The following is a 22,076-nucleotide window of genomic DNA, read 5'->3' as shown; positions in this document are numbered from 1 at the left end:
TAAGTAACCTTTCAGAAATGTCCATGTCAAACACAGGAATTGGGTTATGAAAAAAACATGTTTTATCAGGAATGCTGTTATATAAACATGTATGCAACATTTAGAGTTTGGTTGAATTTTTTATACATAAATATAGCATATACAACCACAAACATGTCTGCATTTCAAATGTAGCATGCTTTTACTGTTAGTAGAATATATATATATATAATAATTTTTTAATTTAATTGACTTTTGCTGTCATATACATTGCATCGGTGACAAACTTTGTCTCAGGTGGAAAATAAACATGAGTTCATGTGTTCAAAATATAACCCATTTCCCATATTTAAAATGAACAGACAAAATAAACATGAATATAAAAGTACAGGTTTTATTCTCTCCAAAGGTAAAATCCATTACCTGTTGCGTTTATTTAGAGGATTTTTTTGCCCGTATCACTCCACCAATACACATTATATTTACCAGGGGACATACACATGCAAAAGACATTATAATTATATAATGTACCTGGTATCAGTAGATTTAAAATAGCTAGAGCATAAATTATCACACAGTAAACTGGGCCACAGTACATTAATAATGTCTTCATAAAGAACTGTTTTTAATTTATTCCATTAGACTAATTAGGACCAGCATTTTATTTATAAAATAAATGGTTTCTATAAACTCAAGTTTTTTTATGGGTAAAACATTATGTTTGAAACTTTATAGAGATTTTTGAATATTTTAATAAATAAAAGAGCGTTGTGTATGTATGTGTTTAGTAAAGATAACTGTGACTTGGACGAGCTTTGGTCTCACCAGTTCCAGATTGATATTGGACGCCAATCAATACCATTTATAGTGTGAACGTGTACAGGTAAGCAACTCTGGGCGTTGCCTTATAAATTACATATACCTGTCTGTATATCTGGGGTCAATATCTAGAACTACATTGTACATATTGATTCACTATCAAGTTGTTGGGTAAACATAACAGTACAGCATACTGCAGAAAATATCCTACAGAAGAACATCCACATATTTTATATCAGGTTTGCTATAACAATAAACGATCCACCCGGCAGCATTTGTTTAGCCACCATTAAAGTACAGCATACTGCAGGAAATCTCTTACAGAAGAACATCCACGCTTTTATATCAAGTCTTAAAAAGATCTACCAATGGATCAGCCATATAGCAGCTGCCGAGTTCTCAGTAAAGTGATCTATAATGATGTAAATGGGACACTGGTGTCAGTATATCATCACAAGTAGTCCCAGCCATACCCATCATTATGAAATCTCCAGCACCCATGTCATCGTTATGGCAAGCTATAGATTACCACTTTCTGATGATCTCATCAAAGATTGACAAGTAACCCATTAAATAAACAGGTTTTACAAAACACAACTTTCAGTAATAGAATGAACACCATTCTCATGTGTATACCTATTGTTAAACCCTATATACACCGTCTACATGTGTTCAGTTAAGGAAGTAAAGTATCAACTTTCCTTCATATGGATTAGCATATTGGGTACACATGGTCTCATTGCAAGTATCACTGAACTAGAACAGGAAACATGAATATTTAGGTGATTTAAAAGACCTGTGTCAGGCTTTTCTGTGTACCTAGATACCTTGTTTAGTACATGTTTTCAGGATCAGATGATCCATATATATATGGCCAACAGTGATTATATCGATCCGTTGAACTATAGCTAAAGAATCAACGTAAATAGGGACCCGACTATAATGAGATATCATTATTATAATTATAGCCAATTTACACCAGACTTTTTCTTACAAATTGGACTGTTGGTTACCACAAAGAGCTCAAACCCTTACTAGTGTTACATATGTATACCTTTGTAACTGTGTGTTAGTTAAAGGTGTCTCCTGAGCAACAGGTCAGTTGGAAAGTCTGTTTTCACGTTTTTGGTTATGACGTAAAAAAAAATGCAAAACATTTACACGACACCAAGGACCCACCTTTGGTAGAAATTTGAAATAAACCATATTTTTTATTCCACTTCCCACAGTGACACTGTGGTGGGGTCTAATTAGCTACCAGTGTAGCTGTGAACTAATGATAACTAGTATAGGCTACCTACCAGGTATATATTTGTGTAACAAAGCTTAAGGTGCATGTTCATCACCTTGTCACAAAAGTAATGGATTAAACTCATAGTTGTGCTAATTAAACTTTGATCACATAAAATAATGGTAAACAGTGATAGTACATGCTAACATTTGTTTAAAGTGCTGAGTTCCAGCAGAAGTGATTAATTTGGTTACATGTAGGAGTTTATGTAAAAAAGGAAACGACTGTAAGGTATTTTCATACTTGACCTTTTTATAAACTTTCAAGAAAATCTGTTAGGAGATATAATGTTTTGAGGAATACAACAGGATGGGTTGAGACAGACATGAATAACAATGTATGCCCCATTTAAAGTGGGGTGGGGTGGGGTGGAGGTTGCAGATGGGCACAAACATTTGGGATTCCTTTTGATTTTATTTGCTGATCTAAATTTTGAGACTAAAACAATGGTAAAACGACCATTATCTCTCATATAAGAAGAAGGTTTAACATCAACAGATAATCCTCATAAAACCACTCCTTCCTCTGGCATGACATTTGTGACAAGTATCATAAAGCCACCTCTGGCATCACTATTAGGGGACATTAGTGACAAGTATCATAAAGCCACCTCTGGCATCACTATGGGACATTTGTGACAAGTATCATAAAGCCACCTCTGGCATCACTATGGGACATTTGTGACAAGTATCATAAAGCCACCTCTGGCATCACTATGGGACATTTGTGACAAGTATCATAATGCCACCTCTGGCATCACTATGGGACATTTGTGACAAGTATCATAATGCCACCTCTGGCATCACTATGGGACATTTGTGACAAGTATCATAATGCCACCTCTGGCATCACTATGGGACATTTGTGACAAGTATCATAATGCCACCTCTGGCATCACTATGGGACATTTGTGACAAGTATCATAATGCCACCTCTGGCATCACTATGGGACATTTGTGACAAGTATCATAATGCCACCTCTGGCATCACTATGGGACATTTGTGACAAGTATCATAATGCCACCTCTGGCATCACTATGGGACATTTGTGACAAGTATCATAATGCCACCTCTGGCATCACTATGGGACATTTGTGACAAGTATCATAATGCCACCTCTGGCATCACTATGGGACATTTGTGACAAGTATCATAATGCCACCTCTGGCATCACTATGGGACATTTGTGACAAGTATCATAATGCCACCTCTGGCATCACTATGGGACATTTGTGACAAGTATCATAATGCCACCTCTGGCATCACTATGGGACATTTGTGACAAGTATCATAATGCCACCTCTGGCATCACTATGGGACATTTGTGACAAGTATCATAATGCCACCTCTGGCATCACTATGGGACATTTGTGACAAGTATCATAATGCCACCTCTGGCATCACTATGGGACATTTGTGACAAGTATCATAATGCCACCTCTGGCATCACTATGGGACATTTGTGACAAGTATCATAATGCCACCTCTGGCATCACTATGGGACATTTGTGACAAGTATCATAATGCCACCTCTGGCATCACTATGGGACATTTGTGACAAGTATCATAATGCCACCTCTGGCATCACTATGGGACATTTGTGACAAGTATCATAATGCCACCTCTGGCATCACTATGGGACATTTGTGACAAGTATCATAATGCCACCTCTGGCATCACTATGGGACATTTGTGACAAGTATCATAATGCCACCTCTGGCATCACTATGGGACATTTGTGACAAGTATCATAATGCCACCTCTGGCATCACTATGGGACATTTGTGACAAGTATCATAATGCCACCTCTGGCATCACTATGGGACATTTGTGACAAGTATCATAATGCCACCTCTGGCATCACTATGGGACATTTGTGACAAGTATCATAATGCCACCTCTGGCATCACTATGGGACATTTGTGACAAGTATCATAATGCCACCTCTGGCATCACTATGGGACATTTGTGACAAGTATCATAATGCCACCTCTGGCATCACTATGGGACATTTGTGACAAGTATCATAATGCCACCTCTGGCATCACTATGGGACATTTGTGACAAGTATCATAATGCCACCTCTGGCATCACTATGGGACATTTGTGACAACTATCATAAAGCCACCTCTGGCATCACTATGGGACATTTGTGACAAGTATCATAATGCCACCTCTGGCATCACTATTAGGGGACATTTGTGAAAACTATCATAAAGCCACCATCTCAAATTAAGTTAGAAATGTATATTTCAGTGAAACATATTCTTGTTAAACACAGATACAACTCTGACTTATCTTTGAAACCTTCAATAAGTTAATGAAAATTAAACACTGTGCAATGAACTGACAAATTGTTTGAAGGCGATAAGTCTGATATCATTTCTAAATCTTAACCACGTATACCACGCACATCAAATAATATGTGGTGTAAAACAAATAGTAAAGGTGTGCAGTGAATCATACCTAATCTGAATGCTAACAAAGAAAGATCAATAACCATAATGGAGACTGAGCGTAATTTGTCTACTATGACATGCTGGCCATTGTGTTCCTTGTTATCCAGACACTTTTACAATCATGTAATATGTCTCCTACAACCCACTCTGTCTTATTCTTCCAATTTGAATTTTGAATTTTGAAGATAATAGTCAGTAATACAGTAATTGTTTGATACCAATAAGATCTGCATAAAATTAAATCACACTGCTAGTTCTGGTATCCTATAAATGAAGGTCAGGAGGATGTATATTGTCAGATAACTACAATTTATATCAGATGATATAGCTATTTAAAAACAGTTGAAACAAGATGTTGGTTAGACACACAGAAGTAATGTGAGAGATACATTCCATTAAAATTAATACAATACTTTAGTAGTACGTATATATAAGTAGTAGACTGGACAATACTTTAGTAGTATGTATATATAAGTAGTAGACTGGACAATAATTTTGTATCTACAGACAGGTAGGTAAGTACATCAAGTGCCATAAAAACTACATTTTGTACTCTATAGAAATGGGTTAAACACAGCAGTTACATAAACACATGTCTATAGGATAGGAAGGTATATAAATAAAATGCAATTCTGGACATGATTCTGTTACAAAGGGCCATAACTCTGTTAATATCCAATGAAAAAAGCATGACGATCATGCAAGGTTTGATGTGACTCATCACTGGTAAGTTGTGCAAAGTTTATTACTTTGTAATGTGTAGACAAAAGCTGAGTCTGCAGTCAGAAGGCCAGACAACCTCATTGCATTAAAACCCCTTCAGTTTTCTGATACATGTATGCACTTGTATTTTGTGTTTATTAAAACTACAGTAAAATTTCATGCCTTCAATAGACTTTCCTTCTAATATGATACATATATATATATACCAATGATTTACTTATTGTTTATAATTGTATTTTATCATATTCACAGAATCATAAATGTTCAATCTGTAAATGGTTTAAAGTGTTCCTTGAAGAACACTGTAAAAAGACCACATCACTATGCTGTATATATATATCAAAGTTAATTACTAGGTAAAATTACAATGTAAGCCTCGAACTTATTAATATTCCAGTACCACACTTGTCAACACCTATGAATAAGACAAAATAAAAACCAATGTATTGATCATTGAAATGGTCTAACGTGGCTTTGACCATTTACCTGCTATCCTCAAAATAAATAGGATATGTACATCTTAGACAAACGGGTAGCTGTGAAAACCGCAAGGCCCTAGCTAGTTATAAACAGAAAGGGGCATACCTACAGATTGGTACCATTTTTTTACATGATGGTGTCATATCCAGTGACCTTGACCTTTGTTTACCAAAACCAATAGGACTCATGATTACTCATCTCAACCTATGGGAAGTAATTTTATGAAATTTCAAAGTACTATGAAAAAAGACTCCATCCAGTTGAAGTATCCCATAAAACATATTATAGCAGAATAGCTCAATGATATTGACCATTACCTACATATCAACAGGTTTCCTCTTCAATGAATGGATTAGAAAGTCAAAGTCATGGATATAGTAATGAAAAAATACCCCAGGTCTAAATTAGCGTATTGTTTGAATTTGTTTGCTATTTCCCCACTCAGAATATTTAAATTGGCTAACTTGGTGAAATATTATTTCATCTTTTGTTTAGAATTAGTGTTAGAATTTTAGAAATAACACCAATAGGATGCTTGAATTTTATTTTGTATTGTTTACATGATTTTGTGTAATACATATACATTAAGTATCATTCATTTTAAACATATTCTAGTAAAAAAAAAAATCTTTCATTATATTAGATTTAGAAATGTAATGTCTGTATATACATTCTGAATATATAACATTTCTTCTAATTTTCAAGACTTCACTGATCAGGGATCATATTTCCTATTTGTAACTAAGACAAACTTAGCTAGATATATGTCTAAGGGACATTTAGCACCCCCATGATACTCCTCTTATTCAAACTTAAGGGATATGAATGACATTTGTTTGTTGTCCTATTGATCAATTATTAATTTTAGCTTTTATACTATGATATTAAATGTTCTGCATCTTTATCACATGAAAGGCTTGAAGATTTTTTTTTTAAAACATCATGCATACAGCAAGCTTCCATCAACAGACCCTTCTTCAGTTTCCCCTACAATTATATATATATATAATTAGTAGTGCTGGGAATTGGTCAAATATTCAAAATCGATAATCGGAACTCCATAATCGATCGATAATCAATTATTGGTTTAAATGACTAACTCATGTAATATAAAAGCCCGGCCGATTTATTATCTGATGTAATTGTGCCAACTGATGAGAAAATGCTCGTTTCCAAAATCTAGGCGGAAGGAAGGATTCTATTATATCTCTGTTTTGACTCAAAACGTGATGACAACTAGGTGTACCCACAGTTTAGGTATTTATTACCCCCATTTGAATGCTCCAATCACTATAACATAGCATATTAATTATGATTTATTACGAAAAACACTCCTGCTAGCTTCATTTTACTAGCTTTCAAATATGGCGGTTTCGGTCGATACGAAATGTGGATGCATGTATTATACAAAACGAATACAAGTGACGCAACAAAAAGCAATTCCGCTTTTTTACCATAAACAATTCCAATTTTATATTAACCACCAAATTTATAATGTCGGTGAATCCATTTTGCACGACATAATGCAGAATTTATCATGGATTTGTAAAAAGAGGTATTTTTTCAATCTGTCAACATTTAAACTTATGTGTAAACGCTAAATGTCATCAAAATCCGAACTTTGAAAATGTGGGTAAATCGCCGATGGGAAGGTTGAGGTTACAAGGTGCTTGTCGTAAGGTTCTTGCCATGTAAACCTCTAACATTGTTGAAGTATTCACTGACCACTGACATTGACTATGTGACACTTGAATGTGGACATGGATCAAGTGGGAATTTACGCAATATTTGACATAGCATTACACATAACAACTGTCTTTTGGAATTTATAATCGATCTTTCATCAGCAAAATCGATAATTGGATCGGACCCTTTTCAAACTTGATTTAATCGATGTTTCCGATTATCGGTACACCACTAACAATTAGGATATCATGTACTTTTACAGAACAATGATAAGTGCTGCACTCAGTACTACAGGCACTTATATTTTAGAAACCAATAAAATAAAACAGAAATTCAAAATTAGTATGGTGTAAATCAACTTGAAACGCTTGATATTACATTATTGTACTGGTATGTCTTATACCAGTTATTGTACTGGTATGTCTCATACCAGTTATTGTACTGGTATGTCTCATACCACTGTTATTGTACTGGTATGTCTCATACCATTTATTGTACTGGTATGTCTCATACCACTGTTATTGTCCTGGTATGTCTCATACCACTGTTATTGTACTGGCATGTTTCATACCACTGTTATTGTACTGGTATGTTTCATCCCACTGTTATTGTACTGGTATGTCTCATACCACTGTTATTGTCCTGGTATGTCTCATACCACTGTTATTGTACTGATATGTCTCATACCAGTTATTGTACTGGTATGTCTCATTGACATAGCATTACACATAACAACTGTCTTTTGGAATTTATAATCGATCTTTCATCAGCAAAATCGATTATTGGATCGGACCCTTTTCAAACTTGATTTAATCGATGTTTCCGATTATCGGTACACCACTAACAATTAGGATATCATGTACTTTTCCAGAACAATGATAAGTGCTGCACTCAGTACTACAGGCACTTATATTTTAGAAACCAATAAAATAAAACAGAAATTCAAAATTAGTATGGTGTAAATCAACTTGAAGCGCTTGATATTACATTATTGTACTGGTATGTCTCATACCAGTTATTATACTGGTATGTCTCATACCAGTTATTGTACTTGTATGTCTCATACCAGTTATTGTACTGGTCTGTCTCATACCACTGTTATTGTACTGGTATGTATCATACCATTTATTGTAATGGGATGTCTCATACCACTGTTATTGTACTGGTATGTATCATACCATTTATTGTAATGGGATGTCTCATACCACTGTTATTGTACTGGTATGTCTCCTACCAGTTATTGTACTGGTATGTCTCATACCTCTGTTATTGTACTGGTATGTTTCATACCACTGTTATTGTACTGGTATGTTTCATTCCACTGTTATTGTACTGGTATGTCTCATACCATTTATTGTACTGGTATGTCTCATACCACTGTTATTCTACTTGTATGTCTCATACCAGTTATTGTACTGGTCTGTCTCATACCACTGTTATTGTACTGGTATGTTTCATTCCACTGTTATTGTACTGGTATGTCTCATACCAGCTATTGTACTGGTATGTCTTATACCAGTTATTGTACTGGTATGTCTCATACCATTGGATCGGACCCTTTTCAAACTTGATTTAATCGATGTTTCCGATTATCGGTACACCACTAACAATTAGGATATCATGTACTTTTACAGAACAATGATAAGTGCTGCACTCAGTACTACAGGCACTTATATTTTAGAAACCAATAAAATAAAACAGAAATTCAAAATTAGTATGGTGTAAATCAACTTGAAGCGCTTGATATTACATTATTGTACTGGTATGTCTTATACCAGTTATTGTACTGGTATGTCTCATACCACTGTTATTTTACTGGTATGTCTCATACCAGTTATTGTACTGGAATGTCTCATACCAGTTATTGTACTGGTATGTCCCATACCACTGTTATTGTACTGGTATGTCTCACACCAGTTATTGTACTGGTATGTCTCATACCATTGGATCGGACCCTTTTCAAACTTGATTTAATCGATGTTTCCGATTATCGGTACACCACTAACAATTAGGATATCATGTACTTTTCCAGAACAATGATAAGTGCTGCACTCAGTACTACAGGCACTTATATTTTAGAAACCAATAAAATAAAACAGAAATTCAAAATTAGTATGGTGTAAATCAACTTGAAGCGCTTGATATTACATTATTGTACTGGTATGTCTTATACCAGTTATTGTACTGGTATGTCTCATATCAGTTATTGTACTGGTATGTCTCATACCAGTACTCATTGGATGCATTTTTGTCTGACCTCTTGTACTTGTATGTCTCATACCAGTTATTGTACTGGTATGTCTCATACCAGTACTCATTGGATGCATTTTTGTCTGACCTCTCAATACATGCCCAAAACTAGCAAGAAATTAAATAAAAAAATTGAAAACTTAAAATATCACACATAATTATATGAAACTTCCTGTTAGAAATTGTATTTGCATGGTTAGCTTGAATTCAGACTCTTGGCCTTTCTAACAGGTAGTTCGGTCACGACATGTATATATTAAGTGGTATATATTTTAAAAGTTTTATCACAAAACTGGAACACCTTGATATCTCAAAGATATTTCCCAGCCCCTAAGATCTTGAGTAAATCTGGTTTTACAACACAATATAAATGTTTAATATTGTGCTGAATAGGGATTGTATGCAAACTTCCTGTTCATCGTGCTGAAAGTTATAGGCATGTTATTTATAACAGGTCGACTGGTGATACTCACTCCATAATCTATACCATAGACTGCCTGTCTTTGTTTAAGGTTTGTCTCTCCGTCCAGGTTACAGGTCTCTATATGACAGATTCCCTGGTGGTCGCTAGACTTCACCAACACAATGTCTGCCGGTATTATTTCATTACAGGACAGATGGACAAAATCCCCAACATGGATATCATGCCACTCCCCCTTCACATAGCGTTCTTCATCACTGAAATAAAAGAAAGGTGAAAATTGGAATAAGGGAATTAATGTAAAATGAATTAAGAGGCAAATGTACATGGTGAAAAAGTGAATCGCTAAATTTTTGTCAACAGACTTCAATACATTGTAAATTAATTTCTTTATAATTAAGACTTCTATGATATAAATAACAGAATTGGAAGAAAGTGCTGTTCAGCTAAAAAGTAATATATCACAAAGAATTTGGCTAAAAAAGTGCTGTTGACTCGACAAACCTTTCACCCGAGACTGATACGAAAATAATTACTATGAGGGAATTTAAAAAGAATATAAAGAGGGAGCTTCAACATCTAGGTTCATAGTTTTATCATCTGTCTACATGTCTCAACTACCTAGGCTATACCAAGCCATCATCAGTTATAATGAAATGTGTCCTACCATATTCCCTGTCATTAGCGCTCCCCCCTTCGACTATATAGACCCTTTCCCAGCGACACTGGCATGTTCATAATCACAACTTTTCCCATCATAACTCACATTTTATTTTTTTAATAAGCACTCCCCTTTAAATCTTTCACCCCTGAAATTTTAAAATGAACTATTCCAGCCTTTGAATAGGAAGAGTTCAAATGTGACTTCAGGGGTGAATGAGTTAAGCAAATGGTTTAAGTACCCTGGGTGCTTATTATGCATAATTAATAGATGGCAACGAATAGTTGCCAAGTATGTACCAGAGTTCTCAATACAACGTGTGTAAGAGCAAAACAGAAATTAGGTTTGTTTTTCAATACAAACTATGTATATGTACAGAAACAGTGTTGGTCTTTATAAACTCAACTTTTTACCAGTCAGCTTTCCTGATTGACCAAGGTATATGTGCCATTGCAAGAATTGGTTATATCAATTGTTACGAGAATTTTGACTAAAACTTTAGTACTACATTTCTAGTGTGTATGGTAGAGTTGCCATGCTGTTACAAAAGCAGATGACATTATTTCAAAGATGTACAAGACAGTAGGATAGCATAATCAAATGGAAATGCATTGTTTGAGCCATTTTTGATTTCTTATCAATTCCTTATTTAATTTCAATTTCTATCATTTCATAATCAACTTTTAAGTTTATCGACTTGATCCATCTGTTAACAAACACAAATGGGTGGTTGGAATCCTCTTAAATGTGTGCGACACTAATCATAAATGGACAACATTGTTTATGTTAATTACTAAACATAATCTTTGGATTAACACTGTATATTATAAGATAATTGTATACATAATCATTATAATGTACAACTATTGAAACCTTTCACTGGCTGTGCTTTATGAACCTGTGTTGTATATAAATACCATTATCGGTGCATTAATTTCTAACACCATAAATATTTCTTTACAAATATTCTTCACCTTTTATATAAACGACATTGTGTATGGTTGATTTTTTGGTCAGACTTGTAACGACGAAAATCTTCAAAGGCATCTTTTATACAGGTGACAGCTAGCACAAATATCACAGGTACCATAGCAATTTCCTTTCCAAAGGCTTGAATTTGTGGAACCCAGTTTAGTGCCACCACCAGAATGAAATATAAATTTGCAAATCTATGAAATTGCTCAAAGATATTTTTCGGAAAGAACGTCAATAACGTATATTTAGTGGTTTTAATACGGTTTCCTCGGAAATCCTTGTTTGGGTGGTTCTTAGCTCGGTGTTGGATAGATGGATCAAGGGTATGGTTTGGAACAACTGTCCTGGTTTTTGGACCAGACCTGTTCCCTCGCCCACAAAAGTTTCCCATTTTACGCTAGATCTTTATCACGAAAAAATGGTTTTGCTTAAATATGATGTATTTTGATGTTAGCACATGGTTTCCAGGCTTACTGCACAACACTAAATACAGCAGACATATCACATTTGTTCCTTGTACATGTATGCCTTCTATATTGAACTGGAATTTATCAAAACAACTAAAATCATATTCAAATCACTAGATTAGTTGTTCGATGATATATAGAGAAAATAAATATACAAAAACGTGATATTTCGTAATCCGATTAATTCAGTTGTCCAATTCCTGAATGTGTACACAATTTCAAAGTTATGGAAATTCCGGGAACTGTGCCATCGAACGAAAAAGCCACGTCATGGAGATTGTTGTGATAAATCCTATTATTTCCAACCAAGAAGTGTAAAGCGTCTTCTCGTGTTAATATCACAACTTGTGTCGGACATGGTGGAATGTATCATTCATGGTTTCCTACAAACAAACTATCACCCTCCATAACCCATACTTCTTTACGATCGATATGTTCATTCATGCGTTACAATGGAGGATGTATACAAAACAGTCAACAGTGACCAAGGAACGAGAGAGCTTTTCTCCGATTGGCTACTATTATAGATTAACCAATCAAAAGTTCTGTATTATTACGCATTCCATAGCTTACTTGGAAGTCGGTATTTAATTGGCTTGACTGATATTGCAAGAACCAATCACCATATGCTTTACATTCACGCACAGACTTATAACAATGGCGGAAAATCGTGAGGAGGAGGGGCTCTTGTTACTGAGGAAACTAGAATCAAAACAAGTGTCATCAGTGAGTTTTGATTGATATCTCAGGTTTCATTATACTGAGACCAAATTAAACTATAGCCTACAAAGTCCATTAAAATTGAAGAATTAATCAAAATGAACATAAAGTGCATGTAACTGTCTTCTTGCAGTTAGCTATTCCCGGTAAGAACTATCTTGTATGTATTTCGAAATCCGATCGATATCAAGGAATCACGTGGATGCAAAATGAAATGGGCGTCTCGCTTTTGCAACTTCATATATCTAATGCAGATGAGAAAAACATTTTACTTCATATACAGTAAAATAAATGCAAATAGCTGTTGTTCTGTATTCGGCTAGTTTGTAGCTAAATCGAGTTTGCAGTGTTGATGATGAACGAAGGGAGGTAACTCCTAGTGATGTAGCATGACTAGTTAGTAATATGATGTGTTATATAGTAAATACACATCATTTTACTATTAGTGTGTCCAGCACCTGTGGGTTAAGAGAACACAACTTCTTTATATTTCAACTATCAAAGTCTGCATGAAGGAGAACAGAACTTGGTCAATACTGGCGACCAGGTCATATGATCAAACCAGTTATATTGGGCAAATAAATAAGTGTGCTGTGGTTCACTAGATTTTTTGGTGCAATTAATGTGTTTGGCATCAATTCTTTGTATGATGTATTTTAGGGAAACCTAATCCAACAAAGCAAACTTGCAACAAGACTGATAGCCAGTGAAATAAATGCTTACGTTAATTATGTCACACTACCAACATCTATTGTCAAAACCATTTAGTGTGTGTTTCAGGTTTTACACACATTAAGTAGATATAAATACAGAATACACTGATCTCTGTGCAGTATAACTAGAGAGGTAATATTGTATGATGTGTGTTCCAGGTTTTACCCACATTAGTAGATATATACACAATACACTGATCTCTGTGGAGTATAACTAGAGAGGGAATATTGTATGATGTGTGTTCCAGGTTTTACACACACTGGTAGATCTATGCAGAATACACTGATCTCTGTGGAGTATAACTAGAGACGTAATATTGTATGATGTGTGTTCCAGGTTTTACCCCCATTAGTAGATATATACACAATACACTGATCTCTGTGGAGTATAACTAGAGAGGTAATATCGTATGATGTGTGTTCCAGGTTTTACACACATTAGCAGATATATACAGAATACACTGATCTCTGTGGAGTACGACTAGAGAGGTAATATTGTATGATGTGTGTTCCAGGTTTTACCCCCATTAGTAGATATATACACAATACACTGATCTCTGTGGAGTATAACTAGAGAGGTAATATCGTATGATGTGTGTTCCAGGTTTTACACACATTAGCAGATATATACAGAATACACTGATCTCTGTGGAGTATAACTAGAGAGGGAATATTGTATGATGTGTGTTCCAGGTTTTACACACACTGGTAGCTAGATGCAGAATACACTGATCTCTGTTGAATATAACTAGAGAGGTAATATTGTATGATGTGTGTTCCAGGTTTTACACACACTGGTAGATCTATGCAGAATACACTGATCTCTGTGGAGTATAACTAGAGACGTAATATTGTATGATGTGTGTTCCAGGTTTTACCCCCATTAGTAGATATATACACAATACACTGATCTCTGTGGAGTATAACTAGAGATGTAATATTGTGTGATGTGTGTTCCAGGTTTTACACACATTATGATGTGTGTTCCAGGTTTTACACACATTAGCAGATATATACAGAATACACTGATCTCTGTGGAGTATAACTAGAGACGTAATATTGTATGATGTGTGTTCCAGGTTTTACCCACATTAGTAGATATATACACAATACACTGATCTCTGTGGAGTATAACTAGAGACGTAATATTGTATGATGTGTGTTCCAGGTTTTACCCACATTAGTAGATATATACACAATACACTGATCTCTGTGGAGTATAACTAGAGAGGTAATATCGTATGATGTGTGTTCCAGGTTTTACACACATTAGGAGATATATACAGAATACACTGATCTCTGTGGAGTACGACTAGAGAGGTAATATTGTATGATGTGTGTTCCAGGTTTTACACACACTGGTAGCTAGATGCAGAATACACTGATCTCTGTTGAATATAACTAGAGAGGTAATATTGTATGATGTGTGTTCTAGGTTTTACACACATTAAGTAGATATAAATACAGAATACACTGATCTCTGTGGAGTATAACTAGAGATGTAATATTGTGTGATGTGTGTTCCAGGTTTTACACACATTAGTAGATATATACAGAATACACTGATCTCTGTGGAGTATAACTAGAGAGGCAATATTGTATGATGTGTGTTCCAGGTTTTACCCACATTAGTAGATATATACACAATACACTGATCTCTGTGGAGTATAACTAGAGAGGCAATATTGTATGATGTGTGTTCCAGGTTTTACACACACTGGTAGATATATACAGAATACACTGATCTCTGTGGAGTACAACTAGAGAGGTAATATTGTATGATGTGTGTTCCAGGATTTACACACTTTAGTAGATATATACAGAATACACTGATCTCTGGAATATAACTAGAGAGGTAATATTGTATGATGTGTGTTCCAGGTTTTACATACACTTGTTGATGGAGTGTGCCATCGCTGTCAGCCGTCCTACCAGGATTACAGTAAGGTGTGGAGTCTGCAGCAGTGGTGGAGTGTGGTGGACATGTACCAGTCTCTCATCAAGGCAGCAGTCAGGGAATCCTTCACCAAAGATAGGGTGGGTTTGAAGCTTCTTCTCTGACAGGATGGATATGATTACATCAAATTAGCAAATCATTTGAAAAAAAATAACATGTACCAGGTAATAGAACTTCAGCTGACTATAATCCCTATCCCTCAGAGGAGCTTTGAGAGAACAAACATACGTTCTTGTAAGAGATTGAAGAATGTTTACCTTCTTAGGTTAAGAACAAGGTCACTGTTAATATAGAAAGAATTGTCCCTGCCATGGCTGTACAGTTTTCATTTGTATTCAATTGAACTTTGCACACTCGGGTACAAGAAGACGCTTCGACCTATTAATATTATAAATATGATATATTAATTTTAATAGAATGTTTTACCCCTTGATCTACCCACTTCATTTCTTTTCCAATTTTCCTGAAACTTTCTCACATAATTGGATATACAGAAAGGTACATGGATATATCTGCCCTTTAAAACAGGTCTTTTATATTTTTTCTTTCAATCACCCTTAGACACTCTATACATTTTCTCTGACCGCATCAAATTATGAGGGTATTTGTGTTTTCATAGAATTCTTGTTAAACAAGAATGTAGGGCTAAAATATGTAATTATTATCTTAATAATATTTTAATTGACAACGGAAATTTGAACTAGATATCAAGAGGAGAAAGCAGATGAATTAATGTTTTAAATAAAAGCTATAATTTCAAAAACCCGGTTATAAATGATGTTTCTATATTGTTATAATTACAATGTATCTCTCTTGTCCATAAATAGTGATAATCATCCCTTCCAACACCATTAAACTCAGAAACGTCTATAGATGTTATTTTGTTTTCTTCAAATCCATATTTTTAAAGAAAAATGTTGTTTAAAAGAATATTGTTTATTTGTAATGAGCAAAATGCAAGCTGACAATCTAATTATTTTTTTATCTGAAATTAGATCAGTGCCTTAGTTATATCTATAACATAACATTTGAGTTCATCACTACCGTACATGTACCTACCCAAACCTACTTGTAATGTCACTAAACTGTGGTTTAGATTGCATAAAACAAACATATCTGAAGTGTAATGCAAGTATTTATTATCATTTAGAGGGTGTAATATTTAGCACTGGTAGGCACTTTTGAAAAAAATGAAGGATCATATTTTATAATATGCATAATAGAAAGGGAGGTCTAAAAAAATATGGGCGCTAAATAAAGTTAATACTTTATTAGATGTAACACAAATTCTGTAATTATTTTGACAGATATATCAGGAATTAGGAGCCTTATCAGAGGATTTAAAACAGACTGTTGTGGACGTCGTCAACTCTCGCAGAGATGAAATCCAGAATCAACTTATGGCAGAGACTCATAACATCTCTCAAGCTGTCCTCAGTGATTTTGATTGGAAAGTTAAGGTAAACTAATAGGATTGATGACAGCCCTATTACAAGTATTAACGGTTCTGCCCTAAGATAGATTTACCAATTACAGCTGTTATAAATCAATATCAACAAGAAGTTTATATGTGAATATATTCCAATCAGAAAGTGTTCAGGTCTTTCTCTTATACTGTTTGAGTGATGAGGGACCAACCATGGTGTGACCTCAATTTCAAATGTTACAGAAATTACAAAATTGTTTCTTAATGCCTTTTGTCGCCTGGCCCTTGTTGCTCAAAAGTTGGTTACGTTAACTTGTGGATGGAAATAAGAAACGAAATAAAATAAAAAAAACACACCAGTCTGATTTGTCTGAAACAAATCTATAGCAGTAAAATGATATGTTCTGAATTTGTTGTATTCATGGTTTTAAATACTCCATAACCACTGGTTAACCCTAACCATCCTTTCAGCAACATTGACCTGGTGGTAACGGTAACCAAGGAAAACATTACCTTTTGGTAAAACTATTTGTGTAATATTGTACTATGGCAGTAAGTGTTTTGATGTTAAGATATCTTTAATTGTTTTCCAATCTTGGATTTTGACATTTGAAGTTTGTTCTGCCTATATCTCCACAAATGCTGGATGGATCTGTCTGAAATTTCATATGTACATCTTAACTTCATATCAAGTACTTTAAACATACCAGTATATCCAGGTAAGCGATACAGGCCCTCTGGGCCTCTTGTTTTGTCATACCCTTAAGGTATGGAGTGATTGTAATTATCCTATCCTCTTAATCTTACTCAGTTTAACTGTCTGTACCATAAACAGTTACACAATTGTGACCAAATGTTCATTTCACCAAACAAAAAAATATGTAACAAATAAAATTGATTAATTGATATAGATGTATGTATTAAACAGGTTAAGCTTAATACAACATTTCAATTTTATTATTGGATGAAACTGCTGGATTTGAGCTCACAACACAATGATCATTTTCTACCAAAATATTTCTATCCTTTCTGTAAATGTGGCCTTATCAGGTTGACTAAGAATAAAAGTGTTACTAGCTCATCCTGTACCATACAGACATGTGAAATAGAAAGCAAGTTGTAGAAAGTGGGCAGTCAGTACCTATATACCTTCAAGTTAAGGGGGCACCCTCCTCGTCTGAGAGGTGATATTAGTATGCTGTGTATGAGCATGTAGCTGATACCCATGCCAAATTCAAAAAGGACCATGCAGAAGAATTTTCTAATCGCTATAATTTTTCAGACCTGAAGAGAAGAACGATCTGGCACTCCCATTCTGATAACTTTAACAATATGCAGCCAGACTAAATATAACCCCTACATCCACACTGTAAACCCATAAACATCCACACTGTAAACCCATAAACATCCACACTGTAAACCCATAAACATCCACACTGTAAACCCATAAACATCCACACTGTAAACCCATAAACATCGGTGAGTTTTTGTCCAGTTGATGATGGTCAAATAAGTGAGTGAAATGGTTTGGTAGATAATGGTACACCATTTTGTTGGGAGAATAGTTCTGTATGTATCGTAAATCTCAACATGTTTATATTTTGATTTGCCAGCTCATCATGTCCAGTGACAAGATCTCGTCAGTCCAGGAACCAGTTGTCTCCCTTGACCTGGATATTGGGTCTGGACAAGACAATACGATACATTCCATAGAACTTAATAAAGAAGAGCTTGACAAGCTAATCTCGAGTCTGGAAGGTGCTAATAAGGTGGGTAAACAAACTGAACACAACAAAATTACAAGCTAATGCCATGGCGCGGCGTCCGTCGTCCGTCCATCATCTGTCGTCGTTCTTCAACTTTTCCTTTTAACGACTTCTTCTGAAGAATGGACAGGCCTAGAGTCATGATATTTGGGTGATAGCTTAGTTGGTAGGAGCCTGACGAAGTTTGAGAATGAAAATGATCTTGACCTACTTTCAAGGTCACAGGTGTCAAATATGTCAAAAACATCAAATGGCTTCTTCTGAATAATCAAAGGATAAAATTATAATATTTGGCTGGTGGCTTTCTGGGATAGAGCTCACCAAAGTTTGCGAATGAAAATGACCTCAACCTACCTTAAAGGACAGAGATCAACAGCATTTTAAAGAATTTGTTCTCAAGAACCAAATGGAATGGATTCTTTAGATTTGGCTGGTAGCTTTTTGGGATACAGCTAACAAAGTATGAGAAGGAAAATGAAATTGACCTACTACAAGGTCACAGGGAAAAATATGTCAATTAACTTCTGAAGAAGAACCAAAAAGCATAGAATCATATGATAATATTTGGCTGGTAGTTTCAACAGATGGAGCCGACAAAGTTTGCGAGGGAAATATGTAGTGCAATATAATATTGAATGAGAATATTTTGCTCTGACTGCTTAAATATTCAGGTGAGCGATACAGGCCCTCTGGGCCTCTTGTTATATTCTTAACTTTTAGATTATTTCATATTTATGAACAATGAGAAACCTTATTGGAAGAAGTTTAATCTCCTCATTAGAAAGTGATGGTGCTGTGTTACAGTGAAATTTGTTGTGTGTGTAACATTAGTTTTATTGCCTTAAAATTCGAAATATATATGGTGTATTAACCTGTCTTGAATTACAAAAAATTGTTAATTGTTTTTTTCTTTCTCCACTCCAGGTGGTTCAGCAATTGAAGGCCTAGCATTCTGGAATAATTCCTTCTTTACACAGCAGAATTATCATCAAATTATACAGTTCAAACCTGTCTACAATGGAATAATGCTAGTGTTACTGTACCTGAATACAGCTGTGTAATCTTTTTTTGCTTAATGGATCCAAATTACCATGTAATAGTTACATAATCCAAATGACATATTAAAATGTATTCATTTGTATGACGTGTGAGTCAGTAGATAATTACAATGTATATATTGTGTGAATTGTTGACCAAATCATTGATTTATGTATTTCTCAAGGTATGTGCAATTTCTGTCAAGATTAAGGAATGGCTAAGGCAACAGACTTCTCGTATAAATGGTGTTGCTTGAGTTTACATCTCATCAATTAACATCTTTATAGAATGATTATATAGGTACTAGCCATATATTAAAATGAATGGTGAACCAGAAGAATGATATACACTGTAATGGATTGTTTTTTTTTCAACATTTATTGAAATTGAATCTATTACAACAAATATCTCCGAGAGTTTCTTGCATTACTTTTTAATCTCCTCCACCAATAGTTGGCAGTGCTTGTGTCAACTGGAAATGTACCGGTATGTTAGCAAGGATATTTTCATGTCTGACAATTTGTGGTTATATATTAAAAAAAAACAACGAATGATTAACAGAGTTCAAAATAATTAATTATGTTAGCTTCAACTCTAAAACGTTTGGTGCTGATTTTTCTTTTTTTTTTCCCCAGTAAAAAAGTACGCATGCAAATTACTTTGATTTTCATGGTATCTATCTGAGAAAGGGGTTGGCAATGAAAATACAATTTGTGTTTTATTATTCTGTTTTAATACCGATAATAATATAGTTAAGACGTTTCCAGAAATAGCTGTAGGGGAGGGGTGTGAGGCACAGAAACCCCACCATCCATCAAATGTTAAAAGTTATTTATCATCAGGAATGGTTGGCAGACCTGAATTTAAACCCAACACCCATAATATAATTATGCAGGTGCATCTCACCTCCCCCATATAAATAATTATGGAATAACCCTTGGCATTAAAAGCAAAAAAAACATTTACACTGCTTATGGAAACACAGACATGTGTAAACCGAAAACTAACTGGACATTCCTGGATGTAAACCAATACTAAAGTAGCAATAATAAAATTAGTTAAATAATAAAAATAATGTATTGTAGATCTGGTGAAATAGGAATGTATTCAGTTTAATACATTATTTACATGCTTTAGAAAAAGAAAAAATGCAGAGTCACAAAGTTTTTAAGGAACCCTAGGAGATTCAGAAAATTGGTAATGACTTAGTTGTAATTACCTAAGAAAACCCCCAAACATGTTACATTTATTTTGTGTTTTTATCATAATTACATAAATCAGTTTACATTTAATTTGTAAAATAATCAATATTACATAAATGATGTCTTTTCTTATAATTATTAAGAAATAATGTGAAAATGAGTTACTGTTACTTGCCATTCTGTGGTCTTGTTAACATATACTATATTGTGCAATAAATGTTATTTTATGAACATTGATCTTTTCTCATAAATGTGAAATAGTCTTTCTTCTGATGTTCTAGATCCTTCTGTAGCTTGGCATTTTTGTCTGAGAAACCCCTGCAGGTGAAACAATCCTGTCTCTCGAAGAAACGTAAATGCAATGACAATTTTCCATTGTTGGAATTTAATATCTTGGTATACCTAACGACAGATACCAAAGCTGTCTATAATTAACGGGTCTGTCTAAGAGTGCCATGTAGACATGTTCAGAAGTGATGTTGTTTGAGTGTTTTAATTTGATTCCTGTTACCTTGAACATGGCTGAAGGTTATTTCTCTTTTTTGTACTCTGTGCCAGCGAGCTACTCTAGTGAATACGGATCAAGGTTTTCATCTTTTTGCAAAATTTGTAGCACATCATGTCAGAAAGCTGCTTGTAAAATATCATGATTCCAGGTCTTGCTCATCTGTCGCTCTTTAAACAATTCTTGTATTTGCTATTTTAAAAGAAGTACTGAAAAGATCCATCAAATTTCATCTGTAGGTTCCCTTTGGTCCTTAGTTGTGCACTTTACATTAGCTAACCTGGTCCAAAGTACCAAGGTGAGCTTATGCCTACCTTGGCATCCGTCTTGCGTCGTCAGTCCATCGACAATTTCTTAAAAATTCCTTCTTCTTCATAACCGCTGATTTGAATTTGGTCATTTGACTGAAAGCCTCCCTAGGTGGTGGGGATTCAAAAATATACAAATTGAGGGGCGGGGCCAAAAAGGGGTAATTTCGCCATATTGCTTTTAATGACTTTGATCTTCTATAGAACTAAGTATATCTACCATATTTTGT

At 34.7% G+C, this 22,076-nt stretch overlaps 2 protein-coding genes across 5 annotated transcripts in view; one reads left to right on the top strand and one right to left on the bottom strand.

Moving 5' to 3' along the window:
- LOC110458651 (probable phospholipid-transporting ATPase VA) overlaps window positions 1–12,677 on the bottom strand; it is a 58,576-nt gene extending 45,899 nt beyond the window's left edge. For all 4 annotated transcript variants that reach the window (XM_021510449.1, XM_021510451.1, XM_021510453.1 and 1 more), the window contains exons 1-2: window positions 11,744–12,677; window positions 10,161–10,365 (exon numbers count right to left, since the gene is read on the bottom strand). In XM_021510449.1, coding sequence (XP_021366124.1) covers window positions 10,161–10,365; window positions 11,744–12,135 — 597 coding nt within the window. In that variant the 5' untranslated portion in view covers window positions 12,136–12,677. The remainder of the gene's footprint in view (window positions 1–10,160; window positions 10,366–11,743) is intronic.
- A 157-nt stretch (window positions 12,678–12,834) lies between these two features.
- LOC110458652 (COMM domain-containing protein 8-like) lies at window positions 12,835–20,790 on the top strand. Its single transcript, XM_021510454.1, has 5 exons — window positions 12,835–12,937; window positions 15,526–15,681; window positions 16,909–17,061; window positions 18,641–18,796; window positions 19,718–20,790. The coding sequence occupies exons 1-5, from the start codon at window positions 12,869–12,871 to the stop codon at window positions 19,739–19,741; spliced, it is 558 nt and encodes a 185-aa protein (XP_021366129.1). The 5' UTR covers window positions 12,835–12,868; the 3' UTR covers window positions 19,742–20,790.
- The last annotated feature ends 1,286 nt before the right edge of the window (window positions 20,791–22,076 follow it).

Source organism: Mizuhopecten yessoensis, unplaced genomic scaffold (genome assembly GCF_002113885.1).
Source record: "Mizuhopecten yessoensis strain PY_sf001 unplaced genomic scaffold, ASM211388v2 scaffold9685, whole genome shotgun sequence".
Classification (NCBI taxonomy): Eukaryota; Metazoa; Mollusca; class Bivalvia; order Pectinida; family Pectinidae; genus Mizuhopecten; species Mizuhopecten yessoensis.
Note: the sequence above shows the minus strand (reverse complement) of the source record. Positions and strands in the feature narration are given on the sequence as shown.